Source organism: Terrapene carolina, unplaced genomic scaffold (assembly GCF_002925995.2).
Source record: "Terrapene carolina triunguis isolate 2854851 unplaced genomic scaffold, T_m_triunguis-2.0 Scaffold740, whole genome shotgun sequence".
In the NCBI taxonomy this organism is placed as follows: domain Eukaryota; kingdom Metazoa; phylum Chordata; order Testudines; family Emydidae; genus Terrapene; species Terrapene triunguis.
The window spans coordinates 4,366,159-4,383,351 of NW_020665091.1; the positions used below are offsets into that span (position 1 = coordinate 4,366,159).

The 17,193-nt window shown below is 45.9% G+C and overlaps 1 protein-coding gene across 1 annotated transcript in view; it reads right to left on the bottom strand.

Annotated features, from left to right (window-relative positions):
• The window catches only part of NCAPD2 (non-SMC condensin I complex subunit D2), a 72,039-nt gene that overhangs the window by 35,888 nt on the left and 18,958 nt on the right, over positions 1–17,193 (bottom strand). Inside the window, exons 16-21 of the mRNA XM_024212080.3 lie at positions 16,156–16,240; positions 14,815–14,948; positions 13,220–13,352; positions 2,225–2,309; positions 1,978–2,139; positions 1,503–1,720 (exon numbers count right to left, since the gene is read on the bottom strand). Of these exons, the coding sequence (XP_024067848.1) occupies positions 1,503–1,720; positions 1,978–2,139; positions 2,225–2,309; positions 13,220–13,352; positions 14,815–14,948; positions 16,156–16,240 (817 nt within the window). The remainder of the gene's footprint in view (positions 1–1,502; positions 1,721–1,977; positions 2,140–2,224; positions 2,310–13,219; positions 13,353–14,814; positions 14,949–16,155; positions 16,241–17,193) is intronic.

Here is a 17,193-nt window from a genome sequence, read left to right on the forward strand (position 1 = left end):
ATGTATTAACAGGTGTGTTGTGAGCAAGACACAAGAAGTCATTCTTCTGCTCTACTCTGCTCTGGTTAGGCCTCAGCTGGAGTATTGTGTCCAGTTCTGGGCACCGCATTTCAAAAAAGATGTGGAGAAATTGGAAAGGGTCCAGAGAAGAGCAACAAGAATGATTAAAGCTCTTGAGAACATGACCTATGAAGGAAGGCTGAAAAAATTGGGTCTGTTTAGTTTGGAAAAGAGAAGACTGAGAGGGGGACATGATAGCAGTTTTCAGGTATTTAAAAGGGTGTCATAAGGAGGAGGGAGAAAACTTGTTCACCTTAGCCTCTAAGGATAGAACAAGAAGCAATGGGTTTAAACTGCAGCAAGGGAGGTCTAGGTTGGACATTAGGAAAAAGTTCCTAACTGTCAGGGTGTTTAAACACTGGAATAAATTGCCTAGGGAGGTTGTAAAATCTCCATCTCTGGAGATATTTAAGAGTAGGTTAGATAAATGTCTATCAGGGATGGTCTAGACAGTATTTGGTCCTGCCATGCGGGCAGGGGACTGGACTCGATGACCTCTCGAGGTCCCTTCCAGTCCTAGAATCTATGAATATTGAGCAGTACACGTTGACTGCCAAGTTTAAAAGAAAGTCAAATCACTGAACCAGAGGAAGTCATTCGCTAAGCACCTGGAACAAGTTTGTTGAAACGCTAAACTAAATTTTGAAAGCAATAGCCTCTTCAGAGAGAATTTTTTCATTTAAGATTTATTCAACAAGTTCAGTTCAATGACTAGTTCATTCAAAGTTAAAAAGCCAATGAGAGTTGAAAAAGTAGGAAACCTAGTTTTTCCCTTTCCAGACTATCAATAAGAACTAGGTGAGGATGAGATCTACCAATTCTAAAATCTTGAAGAATATGGTGAGCAGAAACAAACAATTACTTCAATTCACTAACTACAGAGGGTATTTCATTTGCTTAATAATCAGCTAATTTTAAATGCAAAACATCTTTTAATAACCTTTTTTCCCCTCAAAGTTTTTCATATGTATCCAGTATATTTAAAGTAGATTTAACTAATAGAAAAACCATTTAAAAATGCTATTTTTGTGCATTTAATTAAATTTGAATTTCCAGCCAAACAGAGCTTGACACAAATCACAAGTAAAAAAATTTAGTAAAGAAGAAATAATAAAATCACCGTATTCTAATATAATGCATCATAATGCATCAACATGTTTTAATGGTTACCACCAACCAATGATAATCAGCCTTTCTTTAGGAAAAGAACTAAAAAGTTCATATATAAAACAAGATTTAAAAAAACAAAAAACCAAAACCCACCAATAATTTAATCCAAGGTTTCCTGCTTGCTGATTTAAACTGTGATTAGAATCAGTGATTTAAAATCAATCCACAGTGGTCTTGCACACCACTCCTTACAGAACAGTTCTCCCTAGAAACTTGCTGGAGCAGTGACTGAGGAGGAATGGGCTATGCATATGAAGGAGCTCAATTCTCACCTTGGCACTCTGCTCCTTGGTGCTGTTGACAACATGTTTCTTGGCCTCCTGCTCCTCCCCAAGGACACGGCGCCTACGAAGCTCTGCAGTCACTGCCTGCTCCAGATGCACAACCTGCTGTAAGGCCACATTTCCCACAAGGGACAACAGATGTGTCAGCAGGAAGGTAGGGAGAGTGTTGGCACCGCCGAGGACACTGCTTGGAGAAGTCCCTGGTTCTGATGGGTGGAAAAGGAAGGAGTCAAAATTCATAGAACAACTTCTCTGGACTTACATTCTGTTAATTATCAGCAAGTCTCAATGACTCTGCACCCCACCTCTACACCTTTGGATATCCAGCTCACTGCACCCTCATCCCCTTCCAATCCAGCTTCTTCTGGAGCCGCTTCACCAGGCCTCCCTGACCTACCTACCCCAGGGGCAGCTGGTTGCAATGCTGCAGGCTATGGGAGCAGACCTCCTCCATCCACCTCACCTGCTTCCACCCCTTCTGGCTCCTGAAGCCTCTCCAGAGCCTGTTGGCTACAACACAGCAGGATTTGGGCACATATCTCCTCAGGCCCTTCTGCTAACTGATAGATGAGGGTCATTGCTGACTCCATGAAGGGGATCCAGAGTGTGCTTGGCTGGGCAAAGCCTGGTGAGTACAAAAGAGACCCACATGTTACACAGGCCAGACATATCAACACCTACCCCATACCCTGAAGCTTCCTTGACCTCACCTGTGGTCACAGCCTCACTCAGGTGTCTAAACAGCTGGTGTGTCTGCGGCAGCCGGAAAGGAGCATGGTTCTTCCCCTCAGCTGGCTGTAGAAAGAACCCCGGACAGATGGGTAACCTTAGCTTACTCACAACCTCCTCTACCCTCCTTCTCCCTCCCTCTGTGGTGCTGAGGGGCTCATTCTTTTCACACTCATACTACTAGATACAAATGTGTTATACTGATGCTAGAGCCATCCAGAATGTATTGGGGGAGCAATTCTAGAGTCAGTTGAGAGCCCAAGCAATACAGAACAAAAGTGGTTCCTGCCCCTTTCTGAAGTTACAATGGTCACACTGCATCATGCAGAAAGACTGCAGCTATAGGCCAACAAAGGAAGCTTCCAAGCCAAGATGGCCAATCCTACTTTTGAGCTTGTTCTATCAGTTATTCCCTTGGAGTACCACTTGATCCTGCTTTCCAACCAGGTGAACAAGGGTACATGCTAAGACATGTAAATGCTGAAAATATTCTAATCTATTGATTTTAATATAATAGCAATGCCTTCACCTGGAGTACTGACACCAGTCCAGGTCATATTATTATAAGGATATAGTAGACCCTCCCCCTTGCCGTTTTGGGGGCTTGAAAGAAGCAGTTTCCACAGACAGCAGCACAGAAGCTGGACAAGTGAAACCAAATGCCCATTCTGTATGCATGGAACCTGGAGCTGGGGAGAGAGTAAGCTGGAAGAGAGGAGTTACTCCTGGGCTGGAAGTCTGACATACTTGAACAGCCAAGCATGGCCAGAATAGCATGAGCATATCTGGAGCTGCCTAGATGCTCAATTCACATAAGCATATTGTTTGTGGTATGGAAAGTAAGAAAATCAGTTTCCAGCAGTGGGAGATATAGCCTCAGTTGGCTACAATTATATCCCTACAGTCACAATCCAGGTCTGGAGTATCAATGAGGGAGGGAGGGAGGAAAGAAGAGCTGCTATGAGCATTCAGCCATCTGTTGCCCTAGTTCCTTCCAGAAAGCTGAGCTGCTGAGAGAAGCTGTGTGCTGTGGCACAGAAGTAACCAACTGGGGCTGTGAGGCTAATATAGGGAGGAAAGTTTGGCACTAAAACACTGAGTTTCTCAAGGCTTCATTTATGGCATAGGTAACCCAGTCAGTCAGTCTCCAGAGCAGAGAATTCTATTGCGCATGAAAAGTAGGTAGATCAAGTATTTCTATTCACTCTTTAATGTATGAACAATTAAGTTAAAAAGACAACCCATTTTAAAAGAAAAAAAGCTCATTGTTCCATTATATCGGGGCCAAGGGTTCAGATATTCCTATCAACATATAAATGTTGAACTGTTTTTGAATACTAGTTTTAAAAACTTAGATTGAAAACCTCTCTCCCCCAAGAACTTAAGTAGAGATAAGGAACTTATATTTCAGGGTATAGGCCAACTTATAATGGAGGTTAGAGGAAGCAGTTTTCCCTGTGGATGGGCCACTTCTCTAAATGAACGTTACTTACTTATAACTGGAGTTCTTCAAGATTAGGGATGTAAAAGGTTAACCGGTAAGCATTAGGCTTACCGGTTAATCAACTGTAACCGTTAACCCTGGCAGCCCTGTGCTGGGCTGGAGCTCCCGGGCTGGGTTGAAGCATCTCCCCCCCGCTCCGGCCAAGCTGGAGCAGCCCTGGCGCCACCAGGCCTGCCGGAGCTACCTCGGTTAATGGTTAACCGATATAATAGTTTAACTGGTTAAATTTTTTAACCGATATTTACATCCCTATTCAAGATGACTACATATTCACACTTATGGGCAACATGCTGACCAGGGCTGCTTATTGGTGGAACCTTCTCTACACAGTACCTGTTGGAGTACACATGCACCACCACCCTTCCACCACCACTCCCCATAGCATTCACAAACATTCCAAGGTCAAGGCTATATGTGTGTGTATGCATGTGTGTGTGACGGGTTTGGTCACAGAGACCCCCTTGGGACTGTCACCTGACATGCTGGAATTACCTCTGAGCCCATTTTCCCTGCCAGCTTGGGACTCCAGAACCCTGCCTTGTTCAGCCAGACACGCTAGCCTGCTGCAACAAAAACTCAGGTCTGGTCCACGCTCCCAAAGCTGCAGTCTTTAACCAAAAACTGCTCAGCAGGTCACCTATCTCCAGCACCCAGTCACCCAGCTCCCAATGGGATCCAACCCCCAAATAAATCCATTTTTCTCTGTATAAAGCTCATGCAGGGTCAACTCATAAATTGTCCGCCCTCTAGAACACTGATAGAGAGATATGCACAGCTGTTTGCTCCCCCAGGTATTAATCACTTACTCTGGGTTTACTAACAAACAAAAGTGATTTTATCAAGTATAAAAAGTAGGATTTAAGTGGTTTCAAGTAATAACAGACAGAACAAAGTAAGTTACCAAGCAAAATAAGAGAAAACATGCAGTTTAAGCCTAATACATTAAGAAACTGATTATTGGTAAATCTCACCCTCAGAGATGTTTCAATAAGCTTCTTTCACAGACTAGACTCCTTCCTAGTCTGGGCCCAATCCTTTCCCCTGGTACAGACCTTGTTAGTTCCAGCAGGCATCTTAGGGAAAAGCAGGGGCTCTCTCATGACTGGGACCCTTTTTGTTCTGTTCCACCCCCTTTTGTAGCTTTGACAAAAGGTGGGAATCCTTTGTCTCTCTGGGTCCCCACCCCTCCTTCTAAAAGGAAAAGTACCAGGTTTAAGATGGATTCCAGTATCATGTGACATGGTCACATGTCCTGTGAGACCCCAGTCTTCATTCTTCCAGGGCTGGCCTGCAAGTACCCAGGAAGGTTTGCAAGTAAACAGAGCCATTCACAACCAATTGTCCTAGTCAATAGGAGCCATCAAGATTCCAAGCCACCATTAATGGCCCACACTTTGCATAATTACAATAGGACTTCACAGTTATACTTCATACTTCTAGTTACAAGAATGATACATGCATACAAATAGAATGAACACACTCAGTAGATTATAAGCTTTGCAATGATATCTTACAAGAGACCTTTTGCATAAAGCCTATTCCAGTTACCTTATATTCACACACATAAGCACATTTCCATAGAACATTATGGAATACACACATACACCACCCTCTATCACCTCAGTTCCTCATACCACTGATTGGGGGCGGGGGGGGGGGGGGGGGAGGAAGGAAAGGGGACTTAAGGTATGACTGAGAAAGGGGGGAAGGCAAGTGGAAAGTGCAAGTATGCAGGCATCTCAAAGAATTCCATTTACAAGTAATCAATCTTAATTTCTTCAAGGGGCTCTGGATACATTCCCACTTATGTTTAATTTGGCAAGCAGTGCTAAGAATTTAGGAGATAGGCACAGAGTCCTAATTAAATAACAATTGAAGAACAGCTCTACCAGACCTAGCATTCGCTCTGGAAGCCAAATCTAAAAGTATAAATGTTTAGTAAACGTATGAACTGACTTCCAAGTAGCAGCTTTACAGATTTCCCCAACAGAAACATGTTTAAAACCAGCAAAATACGATGCCACTGTCTTAGTAGAATGAGATCTCACACTAGTAGTCAGAGAAACTGCTGCTAACTTGTAATATTCAATGATACTATCTGGAAATAGTTTGAAAAAACACTTGATAACCCATATGATTCTTAACATAAGGAATAAAGAACCCAAAAGACTTCCTAAAATCTTTATTTCTATTTAAATAATACACTAGAACTCTTCTAGCATCTGAAGTATCTAAAGCAGATTCCCCCGTATTAGCATGTGACTTCTGAAAGAACACTGATAAATTTATTGTCCTATGTGAAACTCAGATGCTATTTTTGATAAAAAAAACTGGGATCAGGTCTAAAAACCATCTTATCTTTATAAGAAAGAAAGAAAGAAAGAAAGAAAGAAAAGTGGGACTGCCATCAATGCATGAAATTAACTTACCCTTCTGGCTGATGTTATAAACAATCATAAACACAATCTTACTAGATAAATAAATAACACTACCAAGTACTCAAGAAGGGTCTTCATAAGCATAGATAAGACCAAAATAAGATTGCATGTGGAAACTAGGTCCCTGAAGGGGGAATACATACTAGATAACTGCTTTAGAAATCTTTTAATCATATCATGCACAAACAATCTACCATCAAAGTAAGACAAACAAAGCTGCCAAGCACACTCTTAGATAAATTAGATAACCGCTTAGACTTTAGATACAATTTTTATTCCTTATGTTTTGGAATAGTTAATGTAACTGGTGACTTAGGCCTGGTCTACACTACAGGGAAAAGTTGATCTAGCTATGCAATTTGAGTTCCGTGAATAGTGTAACTCAAGTAGACGTAGCTTAGATCTACTTACCGCGGGGTCCACGCTACATGGCTCCCGTTGACATAGCTTTCCCATCGACTCCCCTTACTCTTTTTGATCCAGTGGAGTACAGGAGTCGACGGGAGAGTGATCTGCCGCTGATGCATCAATCACCAGCTGTTGATCTCCCAGTAAGTGCAAGATTTTCCCCCATCTCCAAAAGACAAATATAGCTCATTTCAATTGATAATATTTTCTCGTACAATGTTTTCTAGAGTAAAGTGATATCCTGTTCCTTGTTGGTTCACAGTGTATTAGTCAGAGTCCAATAGTCCAGGCCTGTTAGATGAACAGACTGGAAATCCAGATGAAGAATTCTACATGCTGCTTAGACAATAGGTCTAGAGACAAGGGAAGTAGTTTGTACATCTCCCCTGACAGCAGGTCTGTATACCATTGCTGATCCTTGCCAGGCTGATGTGACCAGGATCAGCCTTCTCTTGTCCAGTCTTATCTTCAGTCCAGTCTTATCTTCCTCACCTTCTGAATTAATGTAAAGGAGGGAAAGTATACAGAAGGCCTTCTCCCCAATGCATTAGAAAAGCGTCTGAGATGGGCTGACTACTCTTGGGCAAAAAAAAGATGACACTTTGTTATACCTGCTTGTAAAAAAGAAAGATTCATGACAAGCTAACCCCAACTGGAGAAGCTCTCTGTATAAGCAGGTCCTTTAATGACCACTTGTGCATCTGAGAGCTTTCCCTCAGCTGAGCCCGATCTACCAAACACTCTCCCCTGTTAAATGCAGAGCCATCAGACAGATGTCTCGTGGTATGCCCCAATCCCAGACTGGTTGCCTCAGCACACAGAGCTGAATCAGCACCTCTTTGCTTGACATAACCCAGCCATTGTATTGTCCATCACTATCTGCATAACTTTCCCCCTTAGATGAGGAAGAAAAGAAGATTTGAGAGCCAGATGAATTGCCCACACTTCTAAAACATTTATGTGCAGATTCTTTTCTTGGGACAGCCAGTGATCTCAAAACTGTCAGAGGGCTCAGTGAGGTCTCCATCTCAGTGAGGTCTGACGCATCAGAGGTTATTGTGACTAATGGCGAGAGAGGACTGAACAGAACTCCCTTCAAAACATCAGTTCTGTTCATTCACCACATCAAAAATCTAAAATGTGCTGTGGCATGGTGACTAGCATATGAAGTTTATCCAAGTTTGGTTTGTAAATTTGAGCCAACCAATTTTGCACTGGACTCAGAGACGTTCAAACCAAACGACATAAGTAGTCACTGCCATATGACCCAAAGTGAAAATTAATATCTGGGTTTGAGAACTACCAATCTTCAGAAATCTTTCCTTTGAAAGGAAAATCCTTCCTGCTACAGAGTTCACCACTGATCCTATAAAGATGATTCTCCGAGTTGGACAGAGAATAGACTTCTTGACATTTGTAAGCAGTACTAACTCTGTAAGAAGAGAAGCTTTAAACTGAATGAGTCAACAGATCTGTGCGCAAAGCCTACTTTACCAGCTAATCATTTTAATATATGGATAAGCAAAGACACCCTCTTTTCTAAGATATACCACTACCTCTGAAAGGCACTTTGTAAGGACCCTTAGCACCATAGAGAAAGAACCCTAGGACCTCAAACTGAAGAGGTCGGTCCCACGACAAAACAGAGGTACTTCTGATGACTGAGCTGAATAGAAATATGCATCCTAGAGAGCTTTGAACCAATCCATGCTTGAGAGTGAGGGAATGATCGAGGCTAGGGTTAACATTTGGGACCGAAACTTCCAGATGAATGTGTTCAGCTTCCTTATATCTAAAATAGGGCAAAAGCCCCATCTTTTCTCTGCACCAGGAAATAACTTGAATCCCATAGATCTCTGGGAACTTCATTTATAGCTCCCATCAGAAGCAATCCCTGAACTTCTGACAGAAGAACAACTTCGTGAGATGGTTCCCTGAAAAGGGGAAGGTTGGAAGAACTGAAAGGAGATAGTGTTTTGAACTGTATTGCATAATCCTTTCCCATTATTTCTAATTGACCAATGAAGTAAGCCTCCAATTGCTTTCAAAATGGTCTGGCCTGTCTCCAAACAAAGGGTAGAAAGGAATTTTGCAAGTTGGTCCACAAATCTCTACCCTCACATCAAATCTACAAGCCATATTCAATGAAGAGGAGAAAGCCGATTGCTTCGACTTAGGTCCGGGCCTAAAAGACTTCTTTTGTTGAGACTGAGAAGTAGTAAGTTACTGGTGTTGCAGTTGCTGTTGAGAAATATGAAGATGATTGTGGATAAAATTGCCTCCTGTAGTGAAAAGCAGTAGATGGTTTATATTTTACTACTAAAAGGAGACCAAGTGATATACTGCTCTATCTGTTCTCAATTTCTCCAAAAGTTTGCCCCTTTTCTTACTAAACAGACCCTCACCCTCAAAAGGAAGATCTTCAACTTTAAAATCTAGCATCCACAGCCAATGAAGATCTTAACCATACATGCCTACAGGTGACAGCAGATGCTAAAGCCCTAGCCACAGAGCCAGAAGTATCAAAAGCAGCCCTGAGGACTCGTTTTGCCACATTCTGAGCTTCTAAGAGGATAGCATTAGCAAATTTCCTCTGATCCTCTGGTAATTCTAAAACAAAAACAGTCATTTTCCCCCCCACACAGGGGAAAAACTGGTAGTGGGACATTACGGTTGGTAATTGGCTACTCTTTTCTCTTCTTCATCACTGAATATTACTTTCCTTGGAAAGGCAACGTCTTCCCTTCTCTATCAGCAACAGTATGGACTTGACCAGACTTAAATCTGTTACTTGCTGTTGAAACCATCAAAGAATGTGGCATAGGGTAAATATGGAAATATGAAACTGCCCACGTGGGAGCTCACAGTTTGTCTGCCTTCTTAGAGATGGACTGGCAGGAAACAGAAGCAGCCCAAACTGCTTTAGCAGGTTGAAAGTGTATCCAAAATAAGCAGACATCATACTTCTCAAAGCTGCTCCTCAGATGTCAAATACTGGATACGATATCTCTTCAATAACAGAAGGCAAGTTCAGAGTAGATGCCATTCAGTTCACCAACTCATGGAATTGTGATTCATCCTCTGAAGGAGACAAAGCAGAAACAATGCTCATATTTTCATCAGGATACAACTCTGGTGGATTTGCAACTAGACCCAGATGTTCCAGGAGAGGGACCAATTCCTCTTCTTCTTCAGAGGATGTGTCTGGTACTATTGTTTGGGCTGAAGATGGATCTGGGGACATTGGATCTGAAAAGATCACTTTGACTGGATCCTTTTCAGCTAGGGCCTCACCGCCCAACCCATACTGTGGATGATCCAAAAAACCCCAAAACACCTCTTCAGGTGGGGTCCAGTAAGGCCATGTTGCCCAGGACTGTCAGTCTCTCCAGTAATCTGGAAACATATCTATAAAATAAGGATATACAAACTGTCCATAAGGTTACAGGAAAACAGTTCTAGGTGGAACAAACAGACTGTTCAGGTCTTCTAAATCCATCTTGATCCTCTTATAATTGTAGGTCTGATTTCAGAGCCACAATGGCTCTTACCAGGGATAACAGCACTGTTGGGCAGGGAGGGGCATAGAAGAGAAATGAAAGGCAAAAAAGGTCTGTCTGGTGACCCAGCAGGAGTCATAGGAGAAGGAAGAGGGAAAAACTGTTCTGGGGAAAACCTCAAAATATCCTCTCTCCTACCCACTTCTCAAGAGTAGCGGATTTAGATCTTGCAACCATCAAGGTCCTTCTCTTCCCATCCCCAAGCAATCTCTCACTCATACCAGATGAATGATCAGATGCAGCACGGTGAAATGTCCTCTTTGGATCCAACATCAGTGCTGGAGTTACTAAAAACATATGCGTCAGTGGATCTGGGGAAAGTTTTCTGTCTGTAATCCTGGACTTGCACGGGGATTGCGCAACCACCTCAGCTCTTATAGCCATAAAAACTGTAGAAAACAGATTTGAATCTTAAGGATGCAACAAAACTGATCCACAGGACCTGGCACTGCTAATATTGGCCATTTTCTACCTAGTCTTCTTTGGAATGGAAATTAGTCAGGACAGCTTAAATATAGGTTCCTTAGCTGCAGTCTGAACAGATGATGCCTTAGCAGCTTTCATAGAAGGACCCATGTCACAGGGTACTCCACTCACCATAGGTGGCACCTCCTCCTGGCTGCTCTGGGGAATAGCTCTCTTCCCAGGTCCAACAACTCCCCTTGTGGTCTCTCAACCCATCATCTTCTCTCTCACTCTGTGGCCCCCCTCTCACTCCAGGACCTTCAGCTTCCTCTTTGTAACTTGGCCTGATGGCCAAGTCACTGTGAGGTTTCCCCCTTCCGGGCTAGTTTTACTGGACCTGCTGTCCAGGTACTGCCATTCTGTCACTGGCTGGTAGGAGAATCTAGGCATGCCCACTACTCTGGGTTCCAACCCAGGAACCCTACAAGATGCAGCCATGGTCTGTGCAGTCCCCAACCTTGCTGCTCTCTCCCTCCCCTACTTCCTACCCACTTCCCACATGCTCTCTTCTCCACCATTCTCTTTTCTGAGTACACCCTTCCCTCGGGCCAGGCTCCCAAGGTCCAGCTCTTTCCCTGGGTTCCCTCCTTCCCCTTCTAATGCAGAGGGGCTGCAGACTTCCTCACTGCCTCCATTTCTGTTGCCAGCTTCCTGGCTTTATACTAGCCCAGCCCATACCTGGTCAGCTGAGTGTCATCTTCCAATCAGGGGTTGCTTCTCCAGCCTAAGCCCTTCATTTGTGGCCTTTCACACTAATGGGCCCTTTCCTAGCTTCCTCTCTTTCAGGGCTGGTGTGGATTTGAACAACTCATCACAATTTTTATGAAGCTACTCCAGAATGTGGAACTTCAACAAAATCAGACAACAAGGACCCCCAACCACTTCTTAGACACCTTAGCCTTACTTGATGATGCAGTACATGCCAACACAGACCCCCTTAGCCTTAGGAACTGAAGACATCCCAGCCAAAACCAGAAGGCTTAGCAGTGAGAGCTGCCTTAATAAGGTGCACCTACAATAAGTTCTGCCTCTCCTTATGTGCTCTGCATGTTAAGATCCAACAGATGGAACACCAAGAAGAGTGCCCTTCTCAGAGGCACTTAAAGACATCTCACAGGGTCATCAGATGCCAGGAAGACCACTAGGCAGGAAGCAAAATCTCTTGAAGCTTCCTGCCTAGATCTTTTTTTCAGATCTGCCATCCCACGGAACCCAACCAAAAAAAATCTAACTATTTAACACTACAACTGACAAGGCACTAAGGTAGAAGAAAACCCTGGATCCAAAGGTTCGGAGCAATTCACTTCCATCTGGTGCTTGCAGTTGGAAGCAACTAAGATGATGAAGGGCACAGTGCCCATTTATATAGCCTTGAACTCAATATTCAGACACTGAGGGGATGGGCAGGAGGGAGTGCATGTGGGCTCCAATAGGCATTACTTGGAGAAGGTTCCACGCTTAGGCAGTACCGGTCAGCACATTACCCACAAATTGGAATATACAGAGCTACATGAAAAATCCCGATTTATCCTGCTAGTTTATGAAAGGATCCTTACTACACATCAACAGATCCATACTATAGGTTTTGTCCACCACTGGCAAGGCTAGCTATACCCCTTTTCTGTCTACACCAGTGTCTGAATGAGACTTCCTTGTAGAAGACAGCCCCTATTCACAATTTCAGAGGATTAATTTTTCTTTTTCAAATGTTTGTTTTCAAAGTCCAAGCAGCCAGTCTGAGCTTGTTGGGTCTGAATGTAAAACAAGGTCTTAAGTCAGAAGATAGATTCCATAGGACAGAATATAAGTAGACTGGATGTTAGACTGATTGTATCTGAAAAAAAATCAAGGCCTCCTGGGTCAGCAAAGGGTGTTCTATATCACTAAAGCCCTTTCTAAACCTTTTGGATGTCCCTGTGGGCAGGACAGAGCAAAAACACATTCAACAATCTGGTTGGCCATATATGAGATGGGCTCTCCCACTGCATCACCTTCTTCTGGAAGGGTACTAGATAGCAATCGGGGAGCCTTTGTATTGGTCTGGGGAGCAAAAAAGCTCTATTGTGTCCCAATTCTTGAGTCTAGGGCTGCAGACACCGGAGTGTCCACCTATGAGGGACCACTTCACTTGCTGTATTCTCTGGGGATTGAGCCAGTCCACTGCACTGTTTGACCTTCCCTTTACATGTAAAACTTTAAATGTGATTCTTCCACCAATATAAACAAAGGTCTGAACCTGATGCTATGAGAGTTTAGGACACATGGTTTGAAGGAACAGACTCCCCAGCTGGTCAAGCTGGCCTCCAGCTCAATTACCACTCTGGAAGCTCACTGATGGGAAAACAATCGGAGAATCTGCTGTCCTAGTTTCCACCAAATGAAGTTAGCCTTACCTTGCCAGTGATGGACAGAAATGGTTCCACTTACATCTTCCAGTCTACATTGTGGAGGCATCATATGGATGAGTGGACCTAGACTTGATAAATACCTATTTTCCTATTAATTAGATGCTCAAGGATAGATGATCTAACAATGGCAGCTCATCTAAGATGCCCAACATTTCTGGTTTTGGGGAGCTCACTTGCAAAGTACTAGCCTTACCTTGTTGCTGCTGGCAAGTTTGGAGATGGCACTGCATACTTCTTGGGCGAGGCGATAGTCTTCAATTACCTTCTCATCTAGCCCAGTCATCACCAGAACATCCAGGTTACTGCCCACAATCTCTGGCTTTCCCCTGAGTGGCAGTGGTTAGGGGGAAATACATGCGATTAGGTAGGGTTGCTCTTGAAAGCTTACATCAAATATGTGAAAACAGCCAAAGTTTACTTGTGCCCCAGGGAAGAGGAGGGACTTGAGCCTGAGGAAACAGCTGCCAACTGACATCTCTGACTCAGCTGAGAGACAGTAAACCAAATTCCAGGGAGGTGGGTATTACATATGCTCTGGTGGGGGGCCAGCAGCATTGAAACAAGGTAAGCTGGACAATGCATCGCTATAGCTGAAACAATGTTGCAAACATCTTCTCCCCCTCAATAGCAGAGAAGATTTTTTGGGTAATGAAGGGAGAAGAGGCAGCAGCTGACATCATTCTTACAAGAGGAGGAGGAAGAGGAGGAGAACAGAGTCCAGCAGCTCAGGGTAGTTCTGCTCCCTCCTCCCCTCCTGTGAAAAAAAAATGGATCAGTCTGCTTTGCAAATGCTGCTGAAAGTTACCCTAAGGCTGTGCAGCAGTAATATCTTTGAGGATCTATACTTAACACTTGTGGGCTGGTCTACACTTACCCCCCAAATCGAAGTAAGGTACGCAAATTCAGCTACGTGAATAACGTAGCTGAATTCGACATACCTTACTTCGACCTTACCGCGGTTCAGACGCGGTCCACACGCGGCAGGCAGGCTCCCCGTCGACTTCGCGGTACTCCTCTCGCTGAGCTGGAGTACCGCAGTCGACGGGGATCACTTCCTGGTTCGATTTATCGCGTCCAGACCAGACGCGATAAATCGAACTCGGAACTTCGATCCGCAGCCGTCGAACTAACCGGTAAGTGTAGACTAGCCCTGTGACATGATCTGGCTGCAGCCCCTGGGATGAAGGGTGCACTACATGGACCTCACTGGGGATTCTCCAGTCTCTAACATCAAGAATTCTGGAAACACCTGCCAGATGGATCACTGGCCGATGCAGTAGTGGATGTGAGGACAAGTGGGGGCAGGTATGTGCTCTCAAGGGTCACTGGGTTGGGAGATAAAGAACAACTCCCCATGTCCCAAAATGTAAATCCATCTCCTGCCCTGACCAAAGTGGGGATGGAAAGATACATCTCACCTGCAATGCCAAAGTCTTCAAATACCCCTATTCAGTAGCTTCCCCCATCTATACAATGCAGCTGTAACTAGGTACCCAGAACTGTAGTATAACATACCATAAAAAAGGGAGGGTAGCCTAGCTTAGAACACAGGGAATTCAGTATAAAGTTAACAACCTAGAGAATCTGGGGCTGGTGGGACACAGTATTGCCATGTCTAATTCAAGTATTCATTTCTGAATGATCCATTTGTGCAGAAATCAGGGACCTTGCCACAGAATCTAGAGCCAGATGCTGCACGCCACAAAGGCGTATATCATCAACTCTGGGAAGACTCCTTGCTTTCACAGGATCAGTACTTATACAGAAAGACCTGAACTATGGACTCACCGTGCCATCATCCCCAGCAGCATGACAGCAGCACGGCGCTCCAGTGATGAACACTGTGATTTCTTAGTGAACTGCTCCCAGAGCAGGTGGACCACAGGTGGCTTTATTTCATCTTTCTGCACAAACTCTGAGATCTGGAGAGAAAGGGGACAACAACTAGGGATGCAAGAATACAGCAAGTGGGACATGTTTCACACTCTCATGAGGGGATCTTATTGGGATGGCTAGATTACGGTGATACGACGGGGTATACAAACCCTAGACTGAAGGACAAGGGAGCTTCCCAAATGACCAATGTCTAAAGGCTCCACCCTGAAGGAAGGGAGGGACAGATTCTGACGCACACCAAGGGGGAATTATTCCTGTCCATTTCTTATTAATGCAGTTTATTTGGGTTAATTCCACTTGCTTTTTGTTCATGGACTACCCAGGAAGAAGAGAGACCTTAAAGCGGCCTGGCCAGAGGGCCAAGGTCACCACAGAGGCAGAGCAGCCTTTGGCACAGGGGCGGGCAAACTTTTTAGCCTGAGGGCTGCATCGGGTTTCCAAAATTGTATGGAGGGCCGGTTAGGGGAAGCTGTGCCTCCCCAAACAGCCAGGCGTGGCGTGGCCCAGCCCCACCCTCTATCCAACCCCTCCTGCTTCTCGCCCCCGATGGCCGCCCCCCCAGGACTCCTGCCCCATCCAACCCCCCATTCCCTGTCCCCTGACCGCCCCTGGAACCCCTGCCCGACTGCCCCATCCAATTCCACCCCCTCCTTCCTGACTGCCCCCCCTCCCCCCACAGGACCCCTGCCCCCATTCAACCCCCGTTCCCTGCCCTGAGCCCTATCCACACCTCTGCCCCTGACCACCACTCCGAACTCCCCTGCCCTCTCTCCAACACCCCTTGCCTCCATGACTGCACTGCCTGGAGCACTGGTGGCTGGCGGCGCTACAGCCACGCCGTCCGGCTGGAGCCAGGACAGCACAAAGCACCGGGTCAGGCCCTGGCTCTGCAGCTGCGCTGCCCCAGGAGCTCGCAGCCCGCTGCCCAGAGCATTGCGCCAGCGGCGGACAAGCTGAGGTTGCGGGGGAGGGGAAACAGCAGGGGAGGGGCTGGGGGCTAGCCTCCCGGGGCAGGAGCTCAGGGGCCGGGAAGTAGAGTCCCGCGGGCCGGATGTGGCCCGTGCCGTAGTTTGCTCACCTCAGCTTTGGCAGGATACACCAAGTGGGGAGAAAACTGCTATGCCAAGCCCAGCCACAAGGAGGCACCAGCAGCAAGTCAAACCCTTCACAGTGAGCAGGACAAAGGCTCAAAATCTTGGACAGAATCTGATACAGGGTGGGACTAGTACTTACTATTTCCCCTAAGCACTGAATGGTCCCTAGCGATGCATCTACCATGAGGAGGGAAAGAGACTGCACCAGCCTCTCCGCCCTGGCCCTGTACAGGAGATAAGCAAACAAAAGGCAATTTACATGCAACTACCTCCCAGATCCAAATCCCACACACAGCAATCCAGTCCCTGAAATGTAGTGTGCATGCACCCCCGTCTCCCAGCAGGATACATAAACATCTGGGAATAGGGAACCAAGAGCTGCTCACATGAAAGCCATTCTCAGAACAGAGAATATAAACACAACAGTAAGGTTCAGAAAAAGCATTAGGGAACATGCAATGATCTCATGAGGATGGGGCAAAAACATCTGTTTTAGGTCCCATGGGAATGGAAAGATATCCAGCAGCACAGTGCATCCTAGAACTGCACAAGGGTAGGTAATGACTCAGAAGGAAGAGCATCTTTACTGACAGTCACGCGGTGAGCTGTGGGGAGTCCGGCCGGAGTTGCAGACCTTCCACCTCCCCTTGGCCAGGCGGGGACATGGCTGCGGGCTGCTCTGAGTGCACCCCCGCCAGGCACGTGGAGGGTCTGCCACAGCTCCCCAGCTGGGCTGTACGGGGGGGGGGGGGGGGGTCCCCGCCATGGCTCCCCACAACTGCCCGCCTGGCTCTTACCGTGGCCAGGCTGCGGCTTCGAGTCACCCTCCTCCCCAGCCGGAGCTGACCAGGGCAGGTGGAGGGACCCAGGCTCCCCACAGCTGGCAGCACGTCTGTCCCCTACCCAGGGAGCTGCAGTGGACCCTCCATCTGTCCTGGGTGGGGGACCTGAGCAGCCCCCGGGCTCCTGTCCCTGTCCCCCAGATCCCTGACCAGGGCAGGTGGAGGGTCCGTGCCACAGTTCCTCACAGTTGCCTGCCCCGCTCTTACAGTCAGAGCCCTGCATGGATACAAAAAATTTGTATCTGCAGCCATGCTTCTATCTGCGGAAATGGTCTGCGGATACCTGCAGATTTGCAGGGCTCTACTTACTGACTCACTGACCAAAAGTACCATTG